Source organism: Cajanus cajan, chromosome 9 (assembly GCF_000230855.2).
Source record: "Cajanus cajan strain Asha chromosome 9, NIPB_CcT2T_4, whole genome shotgun sequence".
NCBI lineage: Eukaryota > Viridiplantae > Streptophyta > Magnoliopsida > Fabales > Fabaceae > Cajanus > Cajanus cajan.
In genome coordinates, this window is record NC_138525.1 from 21,224,793 (window position 1) to 21,252,502 (window position 27,710).

General features: G+C 38.1%; 2 protein-coding genes across 3 annotated transcripts; both read right to left on the minus strand.

The window, feature by feature from the left end:
* Window positions 1-1,908: 1,908 nt before the first annotated feature.
* On the minus strand, window positions 1,909-18,210 carry LOC109790832 (uncharacterized). 2 transcript variants are annotated; one of them, XM_083063441.1, is made up of 3 exons: window positions 15,002-18,210; window positions 14,842-14,920; window positions 1,909-12,755 (listed from the first exon to the last, which is right to left on the minus strand). In XM_083063441.1, the coding sequence occupies exon 3, from the start codon at window positions 12,149-12,151 to the stop codon at window positions 6,884-6,886; it is 5,268 nt and encodes a 1,755-aa protein (XP_082919567.1). In that variant the 5' UTR covers window positions 12,152-12,755; window positions 14,842-14,920; window positions 15,002-18,210; the 3' UTR covers window positions 1,909-6,883. The 2 variants fall into 2 exon arrangements, with proteins under 2 accessions (XP_082919567.1, XP_020205662.2); XM_020350073.2 differs by having other exon boundaries at window positions 14,842-18,210.
* Window positions 18,211-24,736: 6,526 nt separating this feature from the next.
* Window positions 24,737-26,338, minus strand: LOC109790830 (protein LIGHT-DEPENDENT SHORT HYPOCOTYLS 5). Its single transcript, XM_020350072.3, has one exon. The coding sequence runs from the start codon at window positions 26,156-26,158 to the stop codon at window positions 25,535-25,537; it is 624 nt and encodes a 207-aa protein (XP_020205661.1). The 5' UTR covers window positions 26,159-26,338; the 3' UTR covers window positions 24,737-25,534.
* Window positions 26,339-27,710: the final 1,372 nt, after the last annotated feature.

Consider the following 27,710-nt stretch of genomic DNA (forward strand, 5'->3'; position numbering starts at 1 on the left):
GCAAAAAAATATTATTGCCATCTTAACATCCACAACATTGTTGCAAGCAACAATGTTAATGGTTGTCCAAAAATTAAAACTTAAATTGTTTATATATTGGATCACACTAGGAAACTTGGAACAAGTATACAAGTAAAAAAAAAGAAAAAAAAAAGCTGTACGTGGAGTTAACTCGTTGCCCCTTTTTGTTTTCTTACAGCTCCATGAATAAGTCACTAGCTAACTATATCACAATAAAGTTGGGCCATCTCCATTTATCCTAAATCTGTGAAATTTTTTAGCACATTAGAATAAGTCTCAAGCTTTCATAATTTTGAATTTAATCATCTTAAAAAAAAAAGTCTTATATTAATGAAGACATTATATGCATATAAATTTATATTTATCTTTTTATTCTAACAATATAATACTTTAATTGTATTTCAATATAAGGATAAAAGAAACCTAGACTCTCTTAAGGATTAATATTCCAACTTGAGTCGGTTGGCATCAAGTGTGAAATTAAGATGTAGGTGGTGATTCCCTCTTGAAGGAAAAAGACATGTATTCATGTATTGGACTTAAAATTGTACTGAATAAGTACCTTAATGAGAGGATGGTGAACATGAAGCTGAGACAAGGATTGTCAGCAAATAAATCTACGTCCTAGATATCCCTGTCGGTGACTCAACCAGCAATTTGTCAAAGGAGTTTTGGACCCATTTCACACACACACGCATCATGTCCAATTGTCCATTTACTTATACTTATCTATATTTCCTTCCTTTGGAGCAAACACAGTGGTTTCCCTTTCCCACTTGATGAGTCTTCCAATGGCAAAGTTCAATTACATTTGCTCGCTGCCCGCAAATAGGGCCGACCCTGTTGTACTTTTGCTGTGTAAGTCAAAAATGCCTACTCTGCACCCTGTTTGCCTTTTGTTTGCTAATAACTTATCAGGACCTTTCCTTTCTTTCTTTTCCCTTTGCACTTCACTATTTCCACCAAAACTTTTCATGCACACTCTTAGGTTATGACTTGTATGCTCCACACAAAGTTACCTCACTCGCAATATGCTACTCATATCTCAATGTTCACGTCTACAAAATATATACACCAAATGACATTTTCATAATATCGGTTAGAATATAACCAAATCTTACATCATTGGTTTAAATTTAGAGAATGTATATGAGATTATAAATATACACAAAGTTTTCATTAATAAAATTTTTTTTTAGTCATAATCAAAAGTAAATTTTTGAAAATTTAAGTTCAAAGTGATCAATACTACACTAATACGAAAATGTGTAAACTCTTAATATACAAGAATAATCCGCTCACACTCTCGCTAGAAAAACATTTCAAAATTTCAATCATATTCCTAAGATATTGTTTAGATATATAAATGTATTATTTGTATTTAGGATATTTCATATCAAGTTTTAATATGTCGATAATTTTCAATTGTTGGGTCTATAAAATTTGTAAGAAGTGATTTCTAAGTTTCATTTACAAAACCAGTAAGAAAGAGTTTTCAAATTTCATCCATAAAACTTGAAAGAAGAATTATATATATATATATATATATATATATATATATATATATATAATGTATTTTAAGATTATGAATATCATTGTAAACGTAGATATGAAAAGACAAATCATGTTAAATAAATTCTGTATGATTTTCTACCTTTTTATAGTCTTGACTTATTTGTGTTTTTTCATCTTTATGCATCAAAGAGAAATATTTGTTTTTTTTTTTCAAACAATCCATATATATGGAGTTCAGTAAAAATATTTTAATCTTTTAAATATATTGCAGTATTTAAAAAAAATCTTTAATTTTTAGACAGGAAAAACTCCTAAGATTAAGAAGAGGATGTTTCGAAAAAGAGAATTAGAAAGTTTTACTAATATTTGTCGCTCTCACATGTTTATACATACATAGAAAAAAGATGTAATATAGAATCGGTAACTAACTTGCTACTGTTATATTAAATGCAACAATTCATCCACCACCAAAAGAAAAGGTTGTCCTCAGACCAAGCAAGCTTTTATGGTCATGATTCTTTTCTTCCAAACTTAATTTGCATCATATATATGGGACCAGAGTTTCCCAGAAAAATCCGCATCGTGAAATTAATGAGAACATGCATGTTGCGTATCAAACAGGCACACTACTATCCATGTTCGTTTGTCGTCTTCATTTCATATATTGTGTTCCTGTGTTAGGATACACACTCCAATTATCCTTGTTGTGGTAGGTCGGGTCTTGGGTCTCGGTCTTCTCGTTCAATCCGGGCGGTCCGAAGCGAGAGGGGGGGGGGCCTGCAAAGACACTCCAACGCTCAAGTAAGTACTCGGTGTAATAAATGCGGTAGGTCAAAAGTAGTTGCGTACCTCTCAGGAGTTCTATTTATAGGTGTTCGTGTTGAGCCGTGATTATGGGTTGGGCCCCGGGAAATTAGGGGACTGATCCGAAGTTTGTGCTAATTAATTTACTTGTAATTAAGCCTGGTAATGACGTTGACCTTGGCCGACCGCACCGACAAGTTCCGTACGTTCGTGTAGAGTCGGCGGTGTCGGGTACTCGGCGGGTTCGGGTATGCAAAGCGTTCGGATCGCTCGTCCTGTTCGGCACCATACGGTATACAACCCCCTCAGCGTCGAGGATAGAAGAGACGAAGACGGTAAAGAAAACTTAGCCATTGAACGCCTGGCTTTCGGGTAGCTCGGCCTTATTTCTCGCGAGTCTTGAATTCGGGGGGGGGGTTTAATCTCCTGAAGTAAAGCCGCACCGAGCTGTGTCGATGAGCCGAACCCTCCTTGGATTACGTGTTGTGAAATCGACGCGTGGACTCCGGTGGAGGGCCCCTAGAGTTGACAAGGTGGCCTGGAAATCATGCCGAGATTTCTGATAGAAGCGACCTGAAAATGCTCAAATTTGAGGTTGTGTCGTGGCCTTTTTAGATGTTGGGGGCCGATACCGAGACCGCCGAGAGGAGTGGGCCTCAGATGTTGGAATTAATTGTTGTGCCGAGGTCGTTTTAGATGTTGGGGGCCGATACCGAGACCGCCGAGATGAGTGGGCCTCAGATGTTGGAATTAATTGTTGTGCCGAGGTCGTTCTAGATGTTGGGGGCCGATACCGAGACCGCCGAAATGAGAGGGACTTGCCACGTGGGCCTTGGCGGTTATGGGCCCAACGGTTATTTAATCTGGACCGTTGGATGTTCTAGATCGAACGGTCCCGGTCTTGCTGAGGCTTTTCACCTTCCCCGTTTACCTCACCTATAAATAGGGGGAGGGGGTGTGAGAATTTACTTGCTGTAAATTCTCCGAGCTCTCTCGCAATCAGATTCGACCGAGCTAACCGAGTAAGGTAAATTTTTGTATTCGTTATTTTTTAGCAATAAATGGATAGGGGATATTCCTCGGCAATGAGTTGGACGTCCTCGGAGAGTTCGGACACTAATTCAAGTAGAGGGGGGTCGGGGTCAAGTGAGATATCTAGGCTGCCGCCTCTGCAGTGCGAGGTAGTGTTTCCTTCCGACATCCCCGAGCCAGAAGATAGTGGGGATGAGGTAGTTGAGGTCTCGGCACCGCCGAATCTAGGTATAGCCCTGGCGCGAGCTGTCGAAGTTGACAAGAGGGGGGTGAGCTTTGTCGGGGTAGGGCCTGCCGACGTGGAGATTCCGGAGGGTGTAAGGGAAGTGGTCGGTGGTGATCGAGGTAAACGTAAGGTCATCTCGAGACCTAAGCCGAGAGCGAGGATTGATTATGGCTCTCTTGAGATGTCGGGGTATGAATGGGTAGACGGAGAGGTCGGCATATATTTCTCCAAGTGGTCTGACCAAGCCATGCTAGACACCTTTGTTTCTTTAGAGAAGTGTTTTGGCAGTGGAGACGGAGAATTTCCTTTGCTTGCCGAGGCGTGCGAGGACGATGGGCCGAACACCGATTTCATCTTTCTGGAACCAGGTGCCGACGAGGCCGACTACTTCTACGCCTACATGTGCTGGTTCGAAGATCTCGGGGTCCAATTGCCGTTTGATGATTTTCAGATGGGTGTGCTCCGAGTGCTTAATGTTGCGCCGACCCAATTACATCCGAATGCCTGGGCGGCAATGCAGGCATTCCGAAACCTCTGTCTGTGCTTAGGACTCACGCCTCGGCCGTTGGCGTTTCTATATTTTTATACGTGTCGGCCGAGTAAGCCGGTGAAGTGGGTGTCGTTGTCTCGGGTGCCGAAGCGTGGGTTTCTTCAAGCCTTCACCTCGTCTTACAAAGGGGTTAAGAGTGGGTTTTTTAAGGTTCGTTGGGGGTCGGACATGAGAGATTGTTTCTACGATCGCGAAAACACTCCCCTATTCCCCTTCTACTGGACGAGGCGTCCGACTCGTTACGAGGCTATATCAAAATCAAAACTCCCTGCCGAGGACATAGAGATTGTAGAACTCCTCGACCAACTGCCGAAGGAACTACCCGTCCGAAGCCTCCTGGATATTTTCGAGACGTCTCATTTTGAGATGGTCTTGCTAGGTATGTACCTTAGGCTTCGGTAATGTAGCACCGTTTTTAATTGATGTTAAAATTTGCTTTGTTGTAGGATTGATGGCCGGAGGCAAACTTGACGTGGTCGCGATGCTCGCCAAGAGGGCGAAGGAAGCCAAGGAGAGCGGAAAGGTGCCGCCGGCAAGGTCGGCCCTCAAGGCACAACGAGACAAGCCTCCTCACGTCCTGATTCCAGCGTCCGATCCCAAAAAGAAAGGGGGGTCGTCTAGGGTTCGGGCGGCCGAGCATAACCTTGAGTCAGAACGACCGAGCACTTCCTCCAAGCGGCCGAAGCAACTATCACTGGATCAAACAGGGTGTGGGGCCTTCGCCATTCCTGCTGTTGTTGCGGGGTCCAACTTCCTCGCTTCGGACGTGCAGGTCGAGAACTTGGTCAGTCTTGACGTTACTACCGGGGGAGGACTTCAATACTTGGAGGGGATGTCAACGGAGGCCGAGTACAAGCTATTCTGTGAGCTTGATGCTCGGACTTCCCTTGTGGCCAAGCATGTGATGATGAGGTCGGCTGTCTCGGCCGAGAGGCTCCAAAGCCGTTTGAAAGATGTTGAGGCGACGGTGAAAGATGCCTTGAGTGCCAATGCCAAGGCCACTGAATCGGCTGAGGAATTGAAGAAAGTCGCCGATGCGTATCGCAGGGAGGCCGATGACTTGAAGCTGACCGTGCAAAAGATGAAGGTCGACGCCGCCGCTGCTGCAAATGAGATCGCCCGGCTCAAGGAGTCAGCTGCGTAGTTCAAGGCCGAGGCTACCGAGCAAATTCTCTCTCAACGTGACGCCGGCTTCTATCATGCTGTTCGGCAGGCTTATCACTATTGCGACGTCCCGGCTGACTTTCAGTTTGATGTTAGTCGGGACTTCTTGGGTGGCAAGTTTATGAGCTACGCCGAGTTCCCCCAAGGAGCTGAGCCAGATGCCGAGGCCCCGCGCCAAAATGTGTCTAGTCGGGCCCCGGTGCAATCAACTGGGGAAGATGACCAAATAATTGATGTCGTCGGAGACGGGACCCCGGTGGAGCCGGCGGTTGAATAGGATCGGCTTGTATAGCCTGCTAGGTTTAGGGATTACTTGTAATTTGGCCGGTAGCGCCTTTTGTTAGCTCGGCCTTAGGTGTCGGGGGTGTAGGCTGATTTAATTTTTTGTAAGTAGCCATTTTGATCGGCACTGATTAATAGAAATTTATTTCAAGTTGATGAACTGAATGCGCTTCAACCGAGGGTTTTTTCACAACGCGATGGAAACGAAACCTGTGCGAGCGACCGGCTCAATCTGCCATTATTAATAATGAGAGTGCATTTGAATACTAAGTTAAATTAAATCGGCCTCGGCTTAACCGAGGGTTTTTCCTTTTTCCCTTTTCCCTTTTTCGAGAGGTCGGCTTAATCGGCCATAATTAAGAATGGAGCTTCATTTGGATGGTTAAAATGAATCGGCCTCGGGTTAACCGAGGGTTTTCTTTGTGAGAGGTCGGTTAGGTCGGCCATAAGTGATGCCACCGCCGTGTATGGTGCGTAGCGGGTTCTTGTTCTACTTACGCGAGTAGGAGTTAGCTCGGCCAAATCGTGATGGGCCCGACCCCTTGGGAGTCGGGGTGTTATGTTGGGTTTGAATACTGGTGGTATGCTACTCGGCCTATATGCATCCTTAGCCGAGGGGGGTACTCGGCAGGGAAACCTGTCGGGCTCGGTAGAACGTCGAAGTGGTTGGCCGGGGGATGCTCGGCGTTGGTGCGTAACTTTTGGCCAGGTGCATCCTTAGCCGAGGAGGGTACTCGGCAGGGAAACCTGTCGGGCTCGGTAGAACGCCGAAGTGGTCGGCCGAGGGATGCTCGGCGTTGGTGCGTGAGTAACGTTTGGCCCAGGTGCATCCTTAGCCGAGGAGGGTACTCGGCAGGGAAACCTGTCGGGCTCGGTAGAACGTCGAAGTGGTCGACCGAGGGATGCTCGGCGTTGGTGCGTAACGTTTGGCCCAGGTGCAACCTTAACCGAGGAGGGTACTCGGCAGGGAAACCTGTCGGGCTCGGTAGAACGCCGAAGTGGTCGGCCGATCGAATTCTGCATCATTGCGGTCTACACATGCATAATGTTGGATGAGGAAAGATAATGAAATAAGTTTTATTAATTAAGTGCCTCGTTAAAAACCTTGCCGACCCAAAACCCTCCTTAGGGACAAAAGAGTCGGTCAAGGAAAAGAGTGCACTAGTACATCAACTGTAATACATCTTTAGGTGAGTTGAGTTCCAAGTTCTAGGGATAAGCTTTCCGGACAGGTGCTCCAGCTTGAATGCTCCGTTATTCAGGTTGTGTCGGACTCGGAAGGGTCCATCCTAGTTTGGGGCGAGCTTCCCTTGCTTCGGATCTTTCCTCGCTTCGCCCGTGGCTCTCCAAACGAGATCTCCTTCTCGGAATGCTCGAGGCTTCACCTTGCTGTCGAACCTTCTCTTGTATCGTTGTTTGGTGGCCTCGGCCACAACCAGTGCTCGGTCTCGAACCTCCTCTATCGCTTCTAGATTTGTTCGGAGTTCGGCTTCGTTGCTTGCCTCGTCAAAGTGGGTTCGACGGAATGACGGTTCTCCGATTTCCACTGGGATCATCGCATCGGACCCATAAGCCATGCGAAAAGGGGTCTCCTGCGTAGTCGATTGGGGGGTACATCGGTATGCCCAGAGCACCTCGGGTAGTTGCTCGGCCCATGCTCCCTTTGCTTCCCCTAGCCGTTTCTTCAATTCTGCTAGAATGACCTTGTTGGCCGACTCGGCCTGCCCATTTGTTTGTGGGTGTTCCACCGAGGTAAACTTGTGTTGTACTCCTAGGCCAGCCAGGAACTCGTTGAGTTTTCGATCGGTGAATTGAAGGCCGTTGTCGGTCACTAGCGTGTGAGGGGCGCCGAAGCGGGTGATGACGTTTTTCCATAGGAATTTTTGAACCTGGAGGGCGGAGATGCATGCCAGGGGTTCGGCCTCAATCCACTTGGTAAACAAATCCACGGCTACGATGAGGAACTTGCATTGTCCCTTGGCGATCGGAAATGGTCCTAGTATGTCGGCTCCCCAGGTAGCGAATGGCCATGCGGGGGGAATGCAATGTAGTTGCTCGGCCGGCTGGTGGATTAGGTTCCCATGCTTCTGACACGGTAGACACTTCTTCACAAACGCTGCACAGTCGGTGCTCATGGTCGGCCAGTAGTATCCGGCCCGTAAGAGCTTGGAGACAGTTGTCCTTGCTCCTGAGTGCAGGCCGCAGATTCCCTCGTGCACCTCTCTCGTCACATAATCGGCTTCATGGAGGTCGAGACATTTTAGCAGCGGGGTAGAGAAACCACGTTTGTACAGTTGCCCGGCAATGATAGTATATCTACTGGCTTGGGTTCGCAAACGTTTGGCCTCGGCTGGGTCATCTGGCGTGACCCCGTCAATGATGAAAGCTTTGATTTCGGCTCGCCAATCTGGGGGATCATTAGGTGCGGTGTGGTCGGCATCGACATTTTCTATCAACTCCGTGTCAACACTGGGGTGGTCGATCTCCTGTTGGATGATGGTTCTCAAGTGACCTGGTTTTTTGGTTGTGGCTAGCCTAGCCAACCGGTCGGCTCGAGTGTTGTTCTCTCGTGGGATGTGCTCGACCGACACCTCCTGGAAGTTTGACTTCAGCCCTTGATAAGTGTGGTAGTATTTCATCATCACGTGGTCCTTGACCTGGAAATTACCACCTACTTGTTCGGCCACAACCTTAGAATCGGTCAGACATTTGATTCTCGTCGCGCCCATGTCTTCGGCTAATCTGAGCCCAGCTATCAGGGCTTCGTACTCGGCCTGATTGTTGGAGGCTTTGAATCGAAAGCGCAGGGATTGCTCCAAAGTAATGCCCTTCGGCCCCTCTAAGATTACACCTGCTCCGCTCCCCTGGCTGTTTGAGGAGCCGTCCACGTGGAGGGTCCACCATTGTTCTTCGAAGTGGCCGTGGGGGTGTAACTCGTTCACGAAGTCGGCCAGGCATTGCGCTTTGATCGGCCCTCTCGGCTTGTATGCAATGTCAAATTGCGAGAGTTCGACAGCCCATGCCATCATCCTCCCAGCGAGTTCGGGTTTTCCTAGGACTTTGGAAACCGGGCAATCGGTGTGCACGACCATTCGGTGGCTCTGAAAGTAGTGTCTCAAACGTCGGGAGGTATGTACCAATCCGAGAGCGACTTTTTCAATAAGTTGGTATCGGGTCTCGGAATCCTGAAGAAGTCGGCTAACGAAATAGACGGGAACCTGAGAGCCTCCCTTTTCTTGTACCAGAACCGAGCTGATTGCTTCGTCTGATACGGCTAAGTATACCAACAGCGGATCCAAACTGTCCGGTCTCGTCAGGGTCGGAGGGGTTGTCAAAGCTGTTTTCAATGCCGCGAAGGCCTCTTCGCATGATTCGTTCCAGGCGAAAGTCGACGCCTTTTTCAAGAGCTTCGTCATCGGACTGATTTTGTCGCCTAGCCGAGGGAGGAATCGGGACAGGGCAACCAGTCTTCCAGAGAGGCGTTGCAATTCCTTCAGGCTGCTCGGGCTCCGCATATCTATTACAGCTTGGCATTTGTCTCGGTTAGCTTCTATGCCTCTCGATGATAGCATAAAGCCGAGAAATTTACCTCCCTTAACCCCGAAAGTGCACTTCTCGGGGTTGAGTCGCATGTTATGTTTACGCAATGCTCCGAATGCTTCGGCGAGGTCGGCCGCGTGATCTTCCATAGAGTTAGATTTCACCACCATATCGTCCACATAAATCTCGATGTTGCGGCCGATTTGATCTCGGAATACCTTGTCCATCAACCTCTGATAGGTTGCCCCAGCGTTCTTCAACCCGAACGGCATTACCTTGTAACAAAAATTGGCGCTTTCGGTGATGAACGCCGTTTTTTCCTCGTCGGCCGGGTGCATTTTTATTTGGTTATAGCCTGAATATGCATCCAAGAAGCTGAAGATTGCGTGCCCTGACGCACCGTCTACAAGCCGATCAATACAAGGGAGCGGGTATGCATCCTTCGGACAGGCTTTATTGAGGTCGGTGTAGTCGGTACACATTCTCCATTTGCCATTTGACTTCTTGACTAGGACTACATTTGCCAGCCACGTGGTGTAGGTAACTTCTCGGATGAACTTTGCTTGCAATAGTTTTTGCACCTCAACATTTGCAGCCCTTCGTTTCTCGTCTCCCATTTTCCTTTTCTTTTGGGCTATCGGTCGGGCGTCTCGGCACACTGCTAATCGGTGACACAAGAAACCAGGGTCTATCCCAGGCATGTCTGACGCCGTCCAAGCAAACAAGTCTTTGTTGTCTCGGACAGTTTGCCTGACTCGGTTTGCATCAGCTTCGCTCAACTGGGATCCTATTTGGGTGATTTGTTCGGGTGATCGGCCGAGCTGGAAAGGGACGAGGTCTTCGGCGGCCTCAATTCGTTCCACTTCCCCTAAACGAGGATCGAGGTCGATGCTCTCGGCTGTCTCCTGTCTAACCACGTTTACCCTTCCTGCTGTCGCGGTTGGCTCGGCCAGAGGCTGCACCTTCAGGCTAGAGAGGTAACATTCTCTTGCAGTTTTTTGGTCGGCATGCACGGTGATCACCTCCTGCTTATTCCTCGATGGAAATTTCATGCACAGGTGGGGGGTCGAAACAATGGCCCCCAACGTGTTTATCGAGGGTCGGCCCAGTAGAACATTGTACGACGTGTTGGCGTGTACCACAATGTATCGGATCTTGATCTCTCGGGAAGTCTTTTGGTCGAACCCGAAACGGGTATACAGGTCGATGCACCCTCTCGTCATCACTCTTTCGCCAGAAAAACCGACCAGGGGTTCGTGATATGGCTCTAAGCTCTCCTCGGGAATTCCTAGCTGCACAAAAGTATTCCAGTACAAGATGTCGGCGGAGCTCCCTTGGTCGACCAGGGTTTTCTTCACGATGCAGTTGTGCATCTCGACTGAAATCACCATAGGGTCGTCTTGGATGGGGTCGACACCACGAAAGTCTCGGTCCGAGAATGTTATGGTCGGCATCCTCGGTGCTTTCTGTTGGTTCACGGTATTTACATCTCGGACTGCCCGGAGGTGCCGCTTTCTAGCCGAAGAGGTGGAGCCCCCTCCGGCGAAACCCCCGGCGATCGTGTTTATTATCTTTCTCGGCCGAGTGTTGTCTTCTCTTGAATTTCGTGAATGGTCCTTCCTTTCGGCCGAACGGGACCTGTGACGGCGATCCCTTGGTGGTGACGTTCGCCGACTGTATTCTTCGTCTCTCCCTCTTGGTCGGTGGTCTTGCGGTGAGACAAAGTTCCTCAGGTGACCTTGCTTGATAAGGTCCTCAAGCTTGTCCTTTAACGCCGAGCATTCTTCCGTCGAGTGCCCCCGGTTTCGGTGGAATCGGCATGCTTTCGCCTTGTCCGCCCTTGGGGGCGTGTTCGCTCTTTTCGGAATTATCAAGATTTCCGACGAGAGGGCTTGCTCCAATACCTTAGCCCTGCTAGCGTTGAGGGGAGTGTACGTTGTGTAACGAGGTCCTCTCGGGGGGCGGGAATTTGAGGGGTCGGCATTGATCTTTTTTGTTGGTTCCCGGCTAGGTTCCTTCCGGTTGTAATTCTCCTCGGCCCTAGCTTGATTTCTTGTTTCGGCCAACTCTTCCATTTGCATGTATTTTTCAGCTCGGCGTCGGAGATCATTCATGTCCACAGGTGGCTTTTTGCATAAGCTATTGACGAATGGTCCTAGCCTGAGGGCAGTGCTCAACCGGTCCAGCGCCACGGCTGGGTTGAGATCACCGATCTCCATGGCAATCCTGTTGAACCGGTCCATGAAACATCTCAGACTTTCTTTCTTCTCTTGACGCACTCCCGCTAAAGCCAACAAGGTCGTCCTGTACGGCTTGCTCGTCGCAAACTGCAAAGTGAACTGGGATGACAACTCGGCAAACGAGTCGATGGAGGAGTTCGGCAACCTGGTGAACCAGTTTAGAGCTCTTCCTTTCAGTGAGGTGGGAAATATTCGGCACAGGGCCGAGTCGTCTTGGGTGGAGAGAGTTGCCTGCGTCAGGAAAACATTTAGGTGTTCGTCGGGGTCGGAAGTTCCGTCATATTTTTCAATTGGGAGGTTTTTCCAATGATCCATGAGGGTTGTTTCCATTATTCTCCGTGAAAAGGGATGTCTTAGGGAATGGACGGTGGTTTCGGCCCTGTTGGCTATCAATGAGGTGCTTGGCATTCGAGTTACCGGCTCAGTCGGGGCGTGATAGGCAGATTCTTCCACGGTTGTGGGGGTGGACGGCACACAAGTTTGGTTCAGGTTCCGGAGTTCGGCATTCTGCCGCCGTAACTCGGCTAGCTCCCGGGCGTCGACTTCTCTTTGCCTGCGTATGGTGGCCATTTCTTCCCGCAACGCGCGGAGGTCGTCATGTAAATTTGGTTGGATTTGATCAGTATTCGGCTGGACCTGCTGTATCACGGGTTCTGGTTGAGTTTGGGGCATTCCGTATGGGTAACGCTCTTGGTTAGTCATGGCGGGATTGGCTTCGGTATTAACGTTGTGAGTCGGTTGGGTCGTTGTTGATTGTCCTTTGCGGGTCACTACCATATCTCGGTCTCAGTCGTAGAGTTAAGAAAGGGGCTGAAAACGTCTCTTCGGCCCCACGGTGGGCGCCAAATGTTCCTGTGTTAGGATACACACTCCAATTATCCTTGTTGTGGTAGGTCGGGTCTTGGGTCTCGGTCTTCTCGTTCAATCCGGGCGGTCCGAAGCGAGAGGGGGGGGGGGGTGCCTGCAAAGACACTCCAACGCTCAAGTAAGTACTCGGCGTAATAAATGCGGTAGGTCAAAAGTAGTTGCGTACCTCTCAGGAGTTCTATTTATAGGTGTTCGTGTTGGGCCGTGATTATGGGTTGGGCCCGGGAAATTAGGGGACTGATCCGAAGTTTGTGCTAATTAATTTACTTGTAATTAAGCCTGGTAATGACGTTGACCTTGGCCGACCGCACCGACAAGTTCCGTACGTTCGTGTGGAGTCGGCGGTGTCGGGTACTCGGCGGGTTCGGGTATGCAAAGCGTTCGGATCGCTCGTCCTGTTCGGCACCATACGGTATATATTGTTTTACACAAGTGGTGTTATAACATGTAAGCATCCCTATTAGAAGTGTACATCGATCCTAGAAGCCTTCATCCACACTAATTAGCTACTAGCCTACACAAACAAAGGTAACTTAAATTGTTAATTACCTGCTTAAGGAGATGCCCATATTAAATAAAAACCAAAACTTAGATAAGGCATTTCTACAAATACCTAGAGGACAATAATAGATAAACCAAATCTATTTAACAACAACATATAACATTAATTTATCACTCAATTTTAAGACTACAACACAAAAATATTAAAATATTACAAATTACTAAAAGTCATTTTCTTTTAATCAAAATCACTAGTCTTTCAACAACACAAAATTATAATAGTTCTCAATAATTATAACACAAATAATGTTAATCCTTCAATAATGAAACTATGTATCACACACAAAGTTCACAAAGTAAAGATGAATAAAACTATAATGACATGAAATAAATTACAAGATAAATTTAAATTTAAACTTTAAAATTAAATGGGTTGTCAGGACAAGTGGGTTGGAGGGATAGGGCAAGCAAGTTGGAGGGTTGGAATGTTTACCTTATCTTGTAATATTTGGCACGCAATCGATTTAAATTACCTTTGTTAGTGTAGGTTAGTAGTTAATTAGTTATAAAAAGTATCACTATAGATATAATAATATATATGTATAACTTTATTTGACATATATTAATTCACAATTTTGATATTAATTTTAATGAGATTTAATAAGAAAGATAAAATGAGTCAGTTCAATCTATTTAGACACGACTCACTATTAACCTACTGTTTGGTCAGATTGGCCCGCTAAAAGAAAACGGGCTACAAATGCTAGCCCGTTCCACCTAAGGGCAAACTTGCAAGCCAACCTACTGTCCCACAAAAAAGAAAAAAGAAATACTTTTCTTTATTCAAATTAAATTACTTTTCCAACATATTTTTTCCTCAATATCTAAAGGACTTACATTATTCAATGTATCTAAATAATAAAAAAAATCCTAAATTGCATGTAATAAAATAAATCAAATGTATAGTAGACTTATTGTACAATAAATCATAGATTATATACAAAATATATTTGAAATAAATTAATTAAAATTATAATAAAAATAATAAATAAATAAAAAGAACCTAAAAGAAAAGGGTTAACAAGCTAGGTGAGCTAGCAGGCTAGAATACTTGATCTAACCCGTCAATTTTTAGTAAACTAACAAACTATGATCTATTTTGCTATCTTTAAACTTAATAATATATTTTATGAGTTACTATAATCTATATTTACATTTTTTTTAAAAATATACCAACAAATATAATATATATATAATATAAGTAAAAGTTATTTTTATTTTTTATTGTCATTTATAATGTTTTCAACTATATCATAGTCACATGCAAATGACAATAGGCTTAATGCCCATGATGTATGTATCAATGAATGGTGAGTGACTCATTTTTAAGAATCTAGGATAGCTCTGATACCATCTTAGAATAGTAGATTTAAGCTTAACTCAATCCTACAATACCAACTTGTAAGGTAAGGGTTGTTTTCCACTTATATTATTTAATTATCTAATCTCTAGTCGACGTAGAATTTAAATTTTTCTCAATAAAACATGAACAATACAGAGTTAGATACATATCATATCACATCGAGTAACGCTTCAGCCTCGAAAACGGAGGCCGAAAAACGTTCTGAATATTAAAAAATTATTATTTTTTAATAAATTTATCATAAAATAATTATTTTATAATAAATTTATTAAAAATAATAATTTTTTAATTATTCGGACAATTTTTCAGCCAACGTTTTCAGAGGATGCATCATTTTCCTATCACATCAAGTAGGCCTGATCATTGATCGGATTCAACCGATTTCAAACCCAAATTACTGAAACCGATGAAAATCGATCCGTTTTACTTTTGGCCCGCTTTCGACCATTTTTATCATCAATTACGTCAGTTGATAATTCTCAAATTTATTGGATTTTAAAGGGTTTGGATTGTGAGCTTCACAATCTCAGGCACGTATTTGGACATCACCTTTGCTATTTCAAAAGAAAAAATCTCAATCACTTCTTTGCTTCTATTATCTTGCCTTTTGGAATAGTGTTTTCTCTTTGCAAAATGTTCAAGAAGAAGAGTGTGCTTAAGATTAATTGACACTTACTTGGTTACCTATCTTTAAAATCCAAGCTTCAGCAACTTTTGCGACCTAACCACTTTCATCAAATGCCCTTCATTTAAGTCTGCATCACCAGAATGTAGTTGGAAATCCCATTTATGAGAGAAATGACATCATAAGACCCATTGAGGGGAAGAAGAAGAACCTAGTAGCTTATCAAAGATTCAAACTTTGAGTGTCCATAATGCTTGAGAATGAAACTGATGGTGGGGCAAAAGTTGGGGGATTTTGACTCGAAAGAAATGTTAGAAGGGAAAACACCCCTAATGCATGAGACAAGGGAGAAGTGCTAGGTTCGGATCTTGATCGATTAGAAATAAAAGTTTTATTTATATTTAATTGGTCGGATTTGAGCTTCCAAAAATTGAATTCTTCATTAATTTATAACTTACATTTATCGAAAGCTTTTAACCGCCGCAAATTATAATGATTTTAATTCCTACCGACAATTTTATTCTTGAATAATATGGGATTATTTAATCAAAGTCCCATATTGGTTTAAAGCTATCAAATAAATAGTTCAAAATTATTTGTTGTATTTCAATATTATGAATTCCATGTTGGTTTTCATCTTATTATCATTTGATTAACATACATTTAAATAATATTGTTAAAGTATTAATTTATTTTTAAAATAAACATTTCATGTGAAAGTATAAAAAAAAATAAAAAAGAGAGAGAGAGAGAGATATTAAATAAACAAAATTAAACTAAAAATCTTGATATATCAAACTCAAGTACGTATGACTCAACTACGTACATAAAAGTTAAACATTGTATGTCAAAATCAAATGTACTATAACAACGTATAAAAGTTGAATTAAACTACATTGTTTGTCAAACTGAAATGAACAACATCGTGACTCTCTGCCAAGTACACCACCAACAACTGCGATTGAGATTAACAAAAATAAAATTAGAATATGGCAAATAGAGCAGAAACAAACAACTCTAAAAGCTCGTGCTAAAAATAATAATAATAATAATCACACTTAAAAAACATAAACTAATTCCTAAAAATCTACAATATATTTTGTTTCTATTTACTTATTAATTAAAATCATCGGTTTGTTACACTTTTACCGCACACTTTCCACATAATAATGCATTTTAGCATTATAATGATTCAATTGCTAAGTTACAAAATAGTATATAAATAAAGTCCGTTAATGATTCAATCGCTAAATAACTCGGTATTAAATTGTAAAAATAGTAATTATTTATGGCTAATAAATTTGATTAACAAAACTTGTCATTTAGAGACCGATAATTCTAGGATAAAATGTATTAGTCGCTAGCTAAGTCATTAGCATTAACCAAAACTCACCGGTGCCAAATTTAGTCACTGTTAACAACAGGTGCTATTAAGTTGTTAAAATAGATCATTATATTTACACTTTTCCTTCTATTGATGTTTTCATCATCATGTAGAGTGGTTGAAATTTCTAAATTTCCCTAACAATATTTGTATCAGTTGCAAGATCTGTTTAGTTTTAATGTTTCATATGCGTCGCGATCCCGTTGCAATCGATTGCGTGGAGAGAATATGATTTCTTAACTTTCTAACTAAATGACATAATTTAGGATTTGAAATATTGGAAGGAGATATATAATTATAAAGTCCAAGACATTTAATTGTTTATTTTTTGCATTAATGCATTCGTGTTTGCAATTTTTTTTTTGTTTTGCATGAATGTTTTTCATTTATGTACATTGTCATTTGCTTTAATAAAAATGTTATGCAGGAATGTTCTTTCGTGATACTAAATATCATATCAAACATGTCGTGGATGAGTAGTAGCAACGTACTCCTTACACGTGTAACAAAGTTGTCAATCCGAATTCCAAAATATTCCATTGTGAAAAGCATAATATATAGGTGTGTCATGACTCATGACCATCACTTCAAGAGAGTCATTCTTCATGTTTGCGAAAGTGAATTGTCAAATAGAAATTCTAACATAAATCAGAATGAAAACTGGTACATCAATAAAATATTATTTTTAACTGTTAGATTTAATAATAAAATAATTAACGATTCAGATTTGTTATTTGTAATTTATTTATAAATAATTTTTGTATTTTGTAAATTAGTCTCTATTTAGGGTTACTATTTTGGCTGTCGGCGGGTGGTGAAAACGAGGAAGACGACAACGGCAAGTTCGACGATGAGATTGTTGAGAGCGAGCCAGGGACGGCAAGGGCCAGATTTGGAAGTGGCGAGGTTTAGAGTTTAAGAGAGGCCTTGAGAGAGTTGAACACTGCGAACGACAGAGAGAGGGAGGTAGCGACAGAGGAGGCACATGAGACTGGTGGCACCGAGGAGGAGGAGGTCAGGCCTTTGTTGCCAGCCTGCCACCGTGCGAACGAAGTCACGCGAACGAAGTCGTGTGAACGAAGTCACGCGAACAAAGTCGCGCGAACAAAGTCGCGCGAACGAAGTCGCGCTTTCGCTGCCATCGCTTGAAGGAACCCACGCTTCCGTGCTACCACCGTGCGAAGGAGGCTGTGCCTCCGTTGCGGCCACCGCGCGAACGAAGTTGTGCTTCTGCTACCACTGCGCGAAGGAGCCCACGCTTCCACGCTGCCACTACGCGAAGGAGGTTGCACCTCCGTTGCTACCATCGCTTGAAGGAGCTCGTGCCTCTATGCTGCCACTGTATAAAGGAGGTCACGCCTTCACTGCTACCACCGTGTTACCACTACCATGAAAAGAGATGATACTTATGCTGCCACCGTGCCTCCGCATATAATATAAGGACTATATTATAATTAATAACAAGTTGCAAAACCTGCTATTACAGGTCATTTTAATAGTTGATAGATGAGACATTTCTTTCGATGCATCATGTTAAAACGGTTGATTGTCAAATATTTTTACAAGAGTAATACTATTCTAATTTAAAAAGATATGTTTATGAATTTTATAAATGAATAGGAAGTAGGAAGGTATGGTTGAAGTGGTAAGATTATCGATATCCCCCAAAAGAAGGTGGCACTTTTTCCAAGCATTCAATTATTGGATGTATTCCTTTCACGAGTCATTAGGATTTATGAGCCTTCCACTCATTGGTCGCCCATTGTTTTAGTCTAAAGTCTAAAAATCCCTGCCGCACAACCACGGGTCTAGTTATACCCTAACCTAACCTAATTCAACTCTAATGTTTACTTCTATCACTCCCGTCAAACCATATTCAACCGTGCAAATTATTCCAAACACAAGCACTCAAATTTGACCTCACGGAAAATCTAACAGCTCATAGATAACAGCACAAGTACTACCATCTATTACTTACTCGATTTATATATAAAAAAAATGTTTAACTTTTTTTTTAAATTAAAGTATAAATAAATTTTAAACAAATCAACTTTATTTAATAATTTCAATCCAAAAATACTTCAAAGCAATATAAACAAAAATATTATTTATAATAAATATAATTAAAGATATTTTAGAAAATATAGTGCATATTTTATATAAAATGTAAAAATTAAATGTATTTGACTAATTTATTTTATTTGTGTGAAATAAATCATTTGAGTGATTTAATTGAACCAAAAATTGATCAAAAATTGATTTTTAGCGGGTCAACACCTTTTTGTATATTATTATTTTAATTTTTTCTTAAAAATAAAATCATATTAAATTAATTGTCATTTTTCTTTATTATTCTAAATATCAACGTGTTATTAATATTGATAAACATAGATGTATATGATTAAAACTTAGATTAAATTATTATATAATATTTAAGTAGAACACTTGTATATATTTTAAATGTTAAGAATGTATTAAAATTATATTTTATTTTTAAATTTTAGTATTATAAATATATAGCTTTAGGTTTTTTATATATTATTTTATTTTTTTTATTAATATTGATTTGATTATTTAATTATATTGAATTATTAACTTTAAATTAGTGATTGAGTCAATAATCAATCTAATTTTATAAACATTGATATCTAATTTTTTTTTATAGTAAAATCGTAGATCAAGAATGACATCGCAAACAGATTCACCTTATTTTATTAAATAATATATTATTTTGTTCCTATAATAATTAATTAAAATTGTGTACTATTTATTTTCTCTTATTTTTACTTCCACTTCTAATATTAGTATTTATTTATTTATTACTATATGATGCTTAATTATTTATTATAATTTACATAATGTAAACGACTCTATTTTATTTAATATTTTTAAAAAAGAACAATAATTTTAAAACTTTCTTTATGTATTCAATTCTTTATCTCTAAACAATTTATTTATTTGTAATGTTTTTCGATCATAGTTTTTCTTGTTATCTAATGTTGATACAGGATACCCGTATATTTGAAAGTTATTATACTAAATTTTCAATGTAGAGTATTTGTATTTTTCTTTATTATGATAGGCACATTTCTTTTCTATTTTTTTTCTTTTTCTTTTCCCTATACGTGTTATCTTCTTAAATATCAACAAGAATTGATATAAGAAATAAAATGAGAGACGAATAGTTGAATAAAATTTTAATTATTTTTATAAAGAGATTTTTCAATATTATTGAAAATGAAAAAAATTATTGATTATTTTTGAAATGTAAAAGTTTGTAAAGGATAATTATGATATATATTTAAACTTTTAAGAAGTATATTAAATTTTTAGTATTATAAATTTGTATAAATATTGTCTCAACAACCTAAGTGTTTTTTTGGATTCATCACTAAATGACACTTATGACTATCGAACAAATAATAAAAAATTTACACACAAAAAACCTACTACTTCGAACAAAATGTTAAAAAAAATTAATTTCTTTCTTCTTTTCCATTACATCAATATTAACACATTGTTCACATTTTCCTCTTTTATTTCCATCAATCTTATTATTCCCTACTCTTATTTCTCCTCAAAAAATATACAATAATTGATATAGGTTAATTTCTTAAAATAGTTAAAAATAATTAATAAGGTGAATCTTTTACGAATAGGGTTGGAAATGAGTCGAGAGCTGAGTTGAACTCGATTGAGCTTAGTTCAACTCAATAATACTTGTCTTAATTTGTACTTTGACTCGAGTTTGATATAAACATTTTCTTAACTTAAACTTGAATTGATTAAAGCTCACTAGCAACTCAGTTTAGTTCGTTAGCTCGAATCAAATGAATCAAGAGTCAATTTTTTTTAATCATATACATTTCAAAATTTTAATTTAATAATATATTTTAGATAAAATGATTGTTTAATTTTATTTAAAAGATAAAATATAACTTATTCTATTAGTTTTGCACGATTACAAAATATGTGACTCCATAAAAACATAATTACAACCAAAGTTTATAATAAAAACTACTCCACCTTGTATAAAATAATAAAAAAATTCAATCTATAACCATGAAATTTTTAAGTGTTTATTTTTTTATATTATTATTAACTTACAATTAAATTTTAAAGGCTCTTTCAAATTTCAATAAGTTAAAGTTAAATAAAAAATTAATTATATAAATTATAAGTCATATGATGTGTTGATTCATAGATTAAACGAATCAAATTATACACAACTCAAGTTTAACTTATTTATTTATTGAGCTTAATCTTTAATTCAAGTTTAACTTATTATACAAATCAAACTCAATGAATTAATTATTAAATTAAGTTTCAAACTATTTTCGAATTGATTCAATTCATTATCACCCCTACTTACAAATCAAGTTAAGTAATCAGTAACAACACGTTATATTAGTCACTTTATATTTATATATATATATATATATATATATATATATATATATATATATATAAGATTTTATATGTAATATTTCAATCTCTATAAATATATTGACTGAAATAATTTTATAATTTATTAGCAAGGATATAATTTTTTTTATAAAATTATACTTGTTATTTAAAATATTTTTATATGTATAATAAAAATAATTTAAATCATCAATTAACCTAATAAAACATTAAATCTTTGAAAACTGATACCCTTTAATTTTGGTGAATTAAATTAATTAATTGTCAATAAGTAAACCAACATATATCAACAAAATATATATCCTCCAAAACACACACACATTTATATTTCATAAACATAGTTTATACAGTATCTTAAAATTTATAATTAAAGATTAAACATGACTTAAATAATCATATATATATATATATATATAATAGGAAAATATAAAGTATAATAAATTAAATTTATTTTATAAGTCAAAATTAGTTCATACGAGAAACTAAATTAAGGAGCTTTCACATATTAATTTATATAAACTTTAGTTTATGAGCCTTTTTTCTCTCTCTCTCTTATAAATGCTTATTGAAATTTTTAAAATAAAATTTAGCATATATGACTTAGAATAATGCACACTATTATAACTTTCATTATAAAAATGTTAAATATAGTAATATATAAAAAGTATTATAGATATAATATATGTAAATATAAATCTATTTGACAAATATTTATATAATTATAGTGTTGATTTTGAATGAAATTCAACAATATAATTTATATGTCATTATAATTTATACTTACACATTTTTTTTATAATAATTATAAGAATATAATTAAAGTAAAAATAATTTTTAATGATAAATATTATGTCACTATAAAATATGTATATATATCATTATAAAAAAAATTAGTGATCAAAGATTATTCAAGCACCAAGAATAAATAAAATTTCCACAAATCACGTGTTCAAGTTTTGCTTATGAATTTAGAATAGGATAAATTTAAGCTTTTTTTTTAAGAGCATATTGAATTTAATGCTCTTATCAATATAAAAGAAAATATGGAATAACAATATAAAAAAATTGCTATATAAATTTTTATCCAGTTATTATAATATCCTTTCTTTCTTTTTACTTTTTCTTGAACCAAAAAAGTGTAAATCGTTCCGTTTTTATTGCATTTTCTTTTATTTATTTTGATTTTGTTTCTCACCATTTTAATTGTCAAATGAAGTGTATAATTTTTTTCGGGCCTTACATTAGAATACAATCTCTTGACTCGGTTAATTGATTGACACGGGATTCAATCCTTTTAAATGAGGCAAATTTAAGTTTTGTGAATGAAAAATTATAATTTTATTAAAAATAAAAGTTAATTTTTTTAATAGAGATTAGTCATTAATAAAATTAATATATATTATTTTTGTACTGATATATAGTTATAAAAAAATAAGTTAAACATATAATTTAATTCTCACACTTAAAGATTTTCAATTTGATCACAAATAAAAATTTATAAAATCAATCTTTATACTTGTTAAATATTATTGACATGATCTCTGTTAATTTTATTATACATTATTAATTTAATTTTTATACATATATAAAATATATTTTTAACGTGATTTCTACATATTAGTATTTTTTTTATTTGAGTCCTACATATAAAATTGAATTAAGATGTATTGATCGTGTAAAGATCAAATTAAAAACGCATTAGATATGTAAGAATCAAATTAAGGATATGTAAAAGAGTTAACAATTTTAAAAATCAAATCAATAATATTTATATGTATAGGAATTAATTTAATAATATTTTATAAAAATTAAATCGATAATATTCTACATGTAAATGAACTAAATTATATGTTTTAAAAAATAATAATAATCCTTCTATCTTAAAATTTTCTTTAAGAAGAATATGATATGATATGAAGAAGAATGATGCATGCTGCAGGGGACATTTTTCCACGTGTTGCTGCATCGTCCGTTTATTTCTGTGCCCACAAGCAAGGTCATGTGGGTGACCTCATTGGGATCCATATTCAGAGGGCTGAGCTTAATAAATTTTAGGTATATATTCCCTTTTCAAAACCATGCGTCAATAATAATGGCACATTTCAAATGGTCATTATTAGGGATAAAAAGAAAAGTGGTCATTGTCTTGGATAAAAAAAACAAGGATAATATATATTAATTAATTTTAATTTTTGTACTTACTTTATACTACAGTTTATTTAATATTTTTTATGCTATCACTCCATCTCCTATCAACTTTTAACTCATGAAATTAAAAAATTGCTCAAAAAGTTTAACTATTTCTTTTGTCGATATTAAAATATTCAGAGAAATATCAATAAAACATTCTTTTGAATACACTTAATAAATTTAAATTATTTATTCAGCATAAAAAATTAACATTCATTTTTATCATAGTAGTAGTAGTAATGGAATGAATGATATTGTAAAAAAGGATTGTTGACACATTGAGTGCATGTACTTGTTACTATTTACTCGTAAAGGATCCAGTCCCACCCACCAAAAAACTCCCTAGCTACTCCCACCCTCTCTCATAAACGAACATACGATGTTAAATGTTCTTGGTCCTGACAAGAACAAGAGTAATGTAGGTGCAGGTGACATGAGAAAATCATAAAAGCTACCTAGCCCCACCCCCCAAAACCCCGTTCTTGTTCCTGTTCAAATATCAATGAACTATATAGTAGACAAACAACATTAATTGAGACGTCGATGCTGTTCTATGTGGCGACAAAACAGAGATGAATTTCAGAAGCTTAGTGGGATACTCTTTCTCCTCATCAACCTCGTGATTTTACTCCTTTCGCACTTCACTGTGTTCAGACCTTCCTGATCCATATCTTCTTCAATTGAACATAACAAACAATGCCTATGTGTGTCTATGTGCAAATATGTATACGTTTACGCCAGATGAATATAGTAGAGGCCAGAAATTATGAAAAAGAAATAAAAGGGGTCTTTATTTTTTTTATTTTTTTTTTCCTTTTGACTTTTTAGAAATCGAAATGGTTAAAGTGGCCATCGTACGTGATAAAGAAAGAAACAAAAGAAAGTGAGATGAGAAATAAAGTGCCCTATACGAAATTACGTGGTTCTACAAAAGGCCAGAAAGCGAAAGTTCCCCTTGAACGCAAAAGTGTGAATATAATTTCTTCGTGGGGAGAAGGGAAAAAAATTAATGCAGCAAAAGAAACAGACAAAAAAGTAATGCAAAGAAATGTTTTCAGTACATTATCATGAGTAGATGAATCATGATTTTAGTGGATATGGGTCCAAAGTTCCAAATTAAAACTCAGAAATGTGATTTTGTTTGGAAGTGACTAGTGGGTCTATGTTATAATAACAAATATAACATTAAATTATATTTGGGTTATGATAATACAAATGAATATTATAGAATGTAAGGAACGGTTGGCTTGTAGTCGTTTTCACGCTTAGGTGGGGGTTACCCTAATAAAATATGAGCAGCAGTCACAAGGATCGGTTTTCCTTTCATTCAAGGTTGCACTGCAGCCTATATCTTGACTTCATTTTCTCAGGATAATTTCTACGCAAGAGAAATCAGTGTAGAATTTTTTTATACGGTCAACTAAAGTATAATTTTCACAATAATTCTTCTAAATTAATAATTTATGATTAGTCATTAATGATAGTGTAAAAGAATTACTCTAAATATTGTAAAAAATATAAAAGCAAAAGGAACATTATAATTTTTTGTGTTGTTATCACAAAAAGAAATCTCAATATATTCGGAGAGAGAGAGAGAGAGCTTATGAATAGAGTAGAAAGTCGAATAAACTAGCTCAGCAAAAAGGATAGAAAATAAGCCAAAGTCGTAAGACTTGGGAACAAAATCTTAGATGAAGTTGCAAAGGAGTTGCACCTGAAACAGAAGTGCAAGAAAAGCTGTAAATGATAGGCGCACGTGTGCATCATTGGAGATAGATTGAGGCCAACAGATGAGATACAATCCCGGGGACCAGGTGAACAGTGTTGCTGGGAACTAGTCTTTTATATATAAAGAAGGATTAGACCTTATTTGACTCCATATGTGTTCTTGTTGCCCTTGTTACAAGCACCCCATCCAAAACATGAGACAAGGTTGAAAGATTAAAAAGCAACGAAAATTTTAATTTATTTAATTCATCTACCAAACACTAAAATGATTGTAAATATAATGGAAGGGTCAATTCAAATCCTTGTTTTGCTTCCACAGATTGCACTGTTTTGCAGGATGACAAACGGCAAAAAGAGAGGATATAATGATATAGTTGCGATGAATCATGATTCTTCCTTTCCCATGTTTCCAACTTTCACCAAATTGTTTTCCAACCACACCTCACTCATTGGAGCTTCGCCAGGTCAAGACAAAAGCGAATTGTCATAATGAAAGCAATGAACCATGTGTTCTCTCGCTAGCACAGTTCCTTAATGGCATCATAGAAATGTGAGAATATAATGTTAAAAATAAAGAGGGATTCTCTCCCTGGATCACCCTCCCACAGTAAACCCCATAGAGAACATAGATATACAAACGAGCAACGAATTAACATGAAAATGAAAGGCCTTGGAAACTTGTTTTCTGCCAATAAGTTAATGAGTTAATAAGCAAAATAATAAGGGGTTCCAGGGAGCTCTTTTCATGAAACACCCGAAAATAAAACAAAAGAGAAACCTAGTAAGGAAACAACAGCACCACTTCAAGCATGAGAGAGTGACCACACGTTAACTGAATTAACACTAGTTACACTAGAATTAATCTACATATTTGTTGATAGGGGGTTCAATTTTATATTAATCTCAGAAAAATCGGCATAAATATATAACCATATGTATATATATAAGCCGAAAGGACAATTAATTTCCATAAAAATAAAGTATAAAGAAGGAAAAAAAATGATAAAAATTATTATACTATACGGTAGTAGTGGTAGTAACATTCGGTGTAGCTGCAGAAGTTAAACTAACGCCAGCCCCGTTAGCGTTACCAGCGCTGCTGCCAGCACCGCTTGTAATAGTATTATTATTAGGACTACTACTGCTTACGGCGGAGACAACGGTGGTGGTGGTAGTAATAGCAGTAGTTCTCTTGCGCTTCTTCTTCTCGTAGGGTATTCCTCGAGCCTTGGCTTGGGCTTCCCGAACCTCTCTGAGGTAAATTCGGACAGCCCGAGTCGCAAAAGGATTAGACTCAGGGCGGCCTCCATTTTCTTCGAAGGCCGCCCTGAGTCGTCCAATCAAGGCATCAAGGCTGCCCCACGCCTGTCTGAGAGGACAGGCACATGGGGAAGGAGGGTTAGGATGTCCGAAATACGGACACCCTACCACATGCACCTTGGTTTTCCCGAACTGGTCGAGGTACTTCAAGAACTCGATGACGTGCGCGCCACTGCAGCGTGCCAACGTCAATGGCGGCTTGTGGTTGCGCAGGTACTGCAAGAAGGTGTTCCAGTCGCGGCGCTTCTGCGACTCGTAGCGGCTGGGCGGCGGCGGTGATGATCCCTCCGGCTGAGGAGGCGGCGCCGATGCAGCGTCCATGAGGATGAGTAGCAAGTAACGAGGAGAGGTGTTGGATTGGTGAAATGGTGTGGATGATCTTCTGGTGAGGAAGAGAAGAGAGGGTTTTGTTTATTTGTTTGGGGTTAAGAAAGAGAAGGGGATGATGGGACGTAAAAAAGCCTAGTTGAATGAATTGAATAAATGAGAGAGAAGAGTGATGCTGGTGCCTAGTGCCTAGTGCCTAGTGCCTGGTGGGGGCGAGTGAGCGTTTTGCACACTGTTCACTATTTCACATGGTGGCCCCTCTTGACGTGACAACTTTACTATTCATCTAAATTTACCTTGTAAATCAAATAAATAATCATATCTTATGTTTAAATTAATAAATATGATATGATGATGTATAAATAATAATATAATATTATATGAGTTTTGAATGAGAAAGGAATAATGCTTGATGCTTAATGATAACTATTGCGTAATAAGAGAAATGTGGAACGTGTCGTTGGGGTGGGGTGAAGTGCGCGTGGGTTTTGTGGATAGAAGATGCGACGAGCAATAAATGGAGTCTTGAGATAGTCAAATATTTCGTGGGTGTGATGCTAAATGGTAAATGGTAAATGGTAAATGGTAAATGGTAACCCCCTAGTTTTATCAATTCAGTATGGTATGGTATGGTAAGTGCGTCTTCATTTTTCATTTATAATTTATAATTAATAAAGTGTACTATATAATTATAATGTATATATTATTAGTTGTTGTTTAGGCCCGTGACTTCTCCCTCGTGGAAAATAAATAAATAAAAACAAAGGCGCTCTCTCTCTCACTCCTTTTGTTTCAAAATTAAATTATCAGCGTAGTCTCGTACTGTAGTCGTAACGCCACACAGGGAGAGTTAAATGGTTTTTTAAATGCCGTGTGGAATATTCAGTTGTTGTCTGCGCTTCGTCTTTCTCTTCCATCATGCCCTTTCGTCATAGTTTATTTCTTTTCCCATTATTTTTTCATTTAACATTCATTCATTCTTCTATTTAAATAATTTAAAGCAGCAAACAGAAGTAAACTAAACCACAAATCAAGAGAGAGAGGATTTCTTTTCCAATTGTTCAACCCTATCCTGAAAATAGTGGTTATATTTTTTTTCCCATTGTTTTACAAAGTTAACTTAAGAGTATATCATTAGATCGATACAGTCGTTTGTTCCCATTGTTGTATATAAACATTGATAGTGAGACAAAGCAACAAGCTACAAGAAATATATAAGGGCAGTTATTGGATGAAATAAAATGATAAGAATCACTAACTCATTCAACATTAATATACAATCAGTGTCTAAGGAATAAAAAATGATTTTATATATTTAAGATATGAAATTATATATATATATATCTTATGATGTGTTTAAAAAAGTTATAAAAATTAAACTATTTCTATTTTAGTATAAAAGATTGTCTCCATTAAAACTCTAACTGTAATTCAAAACTTAGAACATTCTACAGAATGTAATCTGCTTAATTTATTTTAAGCATATATAAGAGGAGGGTTATGTAGTTACATTTGGGAGTGTTAATATCTCAAATTCTTTCGAGAT

Coding starts and splice junctions, on each gene's coding strand:
- LOC109790832 (XM_083063441.1), bottom strand. CDS start 12,151: ATGGTAGTGACCCGCAAAGGACAATCAACAACGACCCAACCGACTCAC.
- LOC109790830 (XM_020350072.3), bottom strand. CDS start 26,158: ATGGACGCTGCATCGGCGCCGCCTCCTCAGCCGGAGGGATCATCACCG.